General features: G+C 33.9%; 1 protein-coding gene across 1 annotated transcript in view; it reads right to left on the bottom strand.

The window, feature by feature from the left end:
* Nucleotides 1–3,022, bottom strand: part of ZMYM2 (zinc finger, MYM-type 2) — a 100,583-nt gene extending 97,561 nt beyond the window's left edge. Inside the window, exon 1 of the mRNA XM_012641669.1 lies at nt 2,176–3,022. Coding sequence (XP_012497123.1) covers nt 2,176–3,022 — 847 coding nt within the window. The remainder of the gene's footprint in view (nt 1–2,175) is intronic.
* Nucleotides 3,023–3,728: the final 706 nt, after the last annotated feature.

Below are 3,728 nucleotides of genomic sequence, written 5' to 3' on the forward strand. Positions count from 1 at the left end.
GCTAGGATTACAGGCGTGAGCCACCGCACCCGGCCTATATACAATATGACAATATTCTTAATGAGAGTTATTTAAATAGGAAAAACTAGAACTGAGCTAAATAGAGAATAAACAAATTTCATACACATATATTAATACTTGATATGGACAAAAGTTGAAGATCTATAGTTAAGTATTAAAAGGAGTGGTAGAAGAGAGGTTTCAAAACTAGACCTATGCTATGATCTCAGGTTATACTAGTAATTTATGTATGATTAATTAACTGATTTTCTTCCTCACATTCTTATGTATTTAATATACTTATAACAAGAAATAGCCATTTTAAAACTAATATGAGCACTATCTTTTTAAAACTTTACCGTAAGCTGCAAGACTATGATGAAGACTAATATACAGAAAAACACTATGAATTGCTACGAAATTTCTAAAAAGCAATATGACAATATATTTCTACAAGTTAAAAATGCTCAAACTCACACATACACCTATACACACATACACACACCCCTACCTACCTACAAATATATATACATATTGGGGGAAGAGGTCTTAGAAGGAACAAGAAATTTCAAAACTGAGTAATAAGGAACACATTTCTTTTAAAACCACCATAAACCAGATATATATATTTCTAAACCAAAAACCTTTGGATGTATGGAGGTAAATCATATCCTTTGGCCCAGTAACTTAACTTCTAGGAATATACTCTGAGGAAATAATCAGAAATGTGAACAAAGATGTTCATTATATTTCTACAAGAGCAAAATAAGGAAACTGTGTAACAGCCAAATATGGGAATAGTACATCAAAACCCATTGTACAGCCATTAAAACTTGTAAAAACAATGTTAATAGTATGAGAAAATACGGTGTTATAATATTAAGTGAGCAAAAAACAGGAAGCAAAACTACACAGAGCTACATTTCAACTAGGTTAAAACAAACAAGCAAAGATTGAAAGACAACCACTCAAGACATTGGTCATTGGTTATCTTTAGTAGTAGGACTATTGGGTTTTTTTTTTTTCTTTTTAAAGAGACAGCATCTTGTGTTGCCCAGGCTGGCCTCGCATTCCTAGGCTCAAGCAATCCTCCCACCTCAGCCTTCCAAGTAGCTGGGACTACAGGCCTGGCTCTCATATTTAATTATAGATTTTTCCAAATGTTCTTCAATAATCAGATATTTCTTTCCAAATAAATAGAAAAAAATAACTAGCAGTTCATAGAGCATTCTACACTGCCTAGGTTTTAGTTACTCCACATTATTCTCCACAATTCCTAGACTAACAAAGTTGTTAATGAGCCTAAAATGATGAAAGAATGAAACAGGCACAGGTATGTGAGAGACAGAAACAGACACATACACATGCACAGGAGTGGAGAGGTAAAAGAGAGAGACATACACAGACATGTCATGAAAAAACCAGAGTGCTTGTAACTTCCATGTTTTAATGTTTTCACAGAGCAAAGCTGCCCACAGAAAAATTTTCTTTACTAGAAACTACCAACTTTCAAAATTAAAAAAAAAATAAGAAAATGCTAAAGTAAAACCTAACATCAGCTAGGCACTCAAAAATAAACACAGGGACACATCAAGTTGTATACATTAAATATGTACTGCCTTTTGCATGTCTATCATACCTTTAAAGTGGTTTTTTCCCCCGTCCCTCACCCCTATAAAGTGGTTTTAAAAAAGAAAAGAAAGGAGGACATGTGTTTGGCTCTCTTCAAAAGTGAGATACAAAATAAAAGAAAACCTTAGCTAACTCTTAAGTAAAAAGTAAAACACAGGGCAAGTAGAAACAAATCTAAATGCAACTATTATACAACATTATATTGTTCTTTAAGTGTGCTATTAATCTTTTTGTTCTCAATTTACACATTAAAACAATACTAGTAAAAATATATGAGCAAAATGTAATACATGACAAATAAAATGACAACTTATCAGATTTTGGTGGTAAGTGTAATCACACTGTGATTAATTTTCTAACAATCCACAGAGAAATACTACACGTGGTTTCACAATTCTTTTCTTAAAATTCCAAACTTAAGATAAAAGTCAATAGAATTAACATTCCACATGAAACTAACAAAAGTAACACCAATTACTACAATGAAAAAAGAATCAGCCAAAAGCTTAAATTCATTTACATGAGGTAACACTTACTGCTTACCAGGATTATGATGAGTTGCAGATTCTCCATTCTGAAATACGTCTCCTGCCACATTCATTCTACCAGGATTAAAAGGTCCTACTCCAGTCTTGGTCTGTGAAGTTAAAGATGGGGTGTATGTTTGTATATTAACACCAAAATTACTTGACTGCAGTCCGTTAGAGACATCTCCCAAGTTGGTATTCTGCAGTGATGTTACATGTGTAATCATTAAGTTCATATCTCGCCCGTCAGTATTTTCTAATTGGCCATCATTCACAGAGCTTACACCTGTTTCTAAGGTTGTAACATTAGCAATCTGAATTTCAGAGTCTGGTTCTGTGGTGATACCACTATTACCCATTGCTGCATTTACCTTACTTCTTGAAAAACTGGAAGTGGAGAAATCCACATCATTGGTTCTGTTTTTAGTCTCAGAAGGTCTCCGTTCAATAAAATTGGAGGAATTTTTCTCTTGCCCTTGATTTGTTTCCATGTCCTCTTCATCATCAATGACAATTGTCTCACTTACACTTCCCTTCTGAGATGCCAACTCTTTTGAGGGAGGGAGAATTTTGGAATCATTTCCTTGTAGTTCTTCATTTTTTGATGATGCAAATGTTATGGTTCTTTGATCGGATACCACTGGTGCAAAAGGTGGGGGAGGTTGTACAGGTTCGATAAAAACAACATCATCATCATCTTCCACAGATGAATTTTGAAATTTATTAGATCTAGACACCAAAGGATTAGTCGGACCACTAAATGAATTTCCTACATTTGTGAGACTAGTTGCCATGGCCGTACTCCCTAATAAAACAGGAGTCTGATCAGTCAATTCTAATCCTCCCACTGAACTTGTGTCCATGCCAAAGAACCTGTTAGGGGATTGAAAAAAAAATAAAAATGTCAGTATATGACTTTTAATGTTACTCTAACTGAAACCATTTTTTTAAAAAACGTACTTTTCCTTTTTATTATAAATGACAATGATTATTATCTAACATTCAGGAAAATATGTGATATCCATTCTGTGATCTTCTCATTCGTTATTCATTTCACATAGTTGACATGTTAACTTCTATAGGATAATAAGGAACACAATTATCCAATTTTTAGGAATCATATGCAATATATTCCCAAAACCACCACATCCTTTCCAGGGTACACATATTATGTACTATATAAACTACCTAAAAATATAGATAAATCCTCCCTCAGATTTGAATAGGAAAATATTCAAAATGTGACAATAAAAATAATCTTCAATATAAATTTATCCCATTTATTCACTGTATTAAATAAAATGATATGATCGAATCCCTAATTTCCCCTACCTCATCTTTTTTTCTTCTTTTTTTTTTTTTTTGAGACAGAGTCTGTTGCCCTGGGTAGAGTGAGTGCCATGGCGTCAGCCTAACTCACAGCAACCTTAAACTCCTGGGCTCAAGCGATCCTCCTGCCTCAGCCTCCTGAGTAGCTGGGACTACAGGCATGCACCACCATGCCCGGCTAATTTTTTCTATATATTTTTAGTTGTTCAGATAATTTCTTTCTATTTTTAGTAGAGACGG

Source organism: Propithecus coquereli, unplaced genomic scaffold (assembly GCF_000956105.1).
Source record: "Propithecus coquereli isolate 6110/MARCELLA unplaced genomic scaffold, Pcoq_1.0 Scaffold168, whole genome shotgun sequence".
Taxonomy (NCBI): domain Eukaryota; kingdom Metazoa; phylum Chordata; class Mammalia; order Primates; family Indriidae; genus Propithecus; species Propithecus coquereli.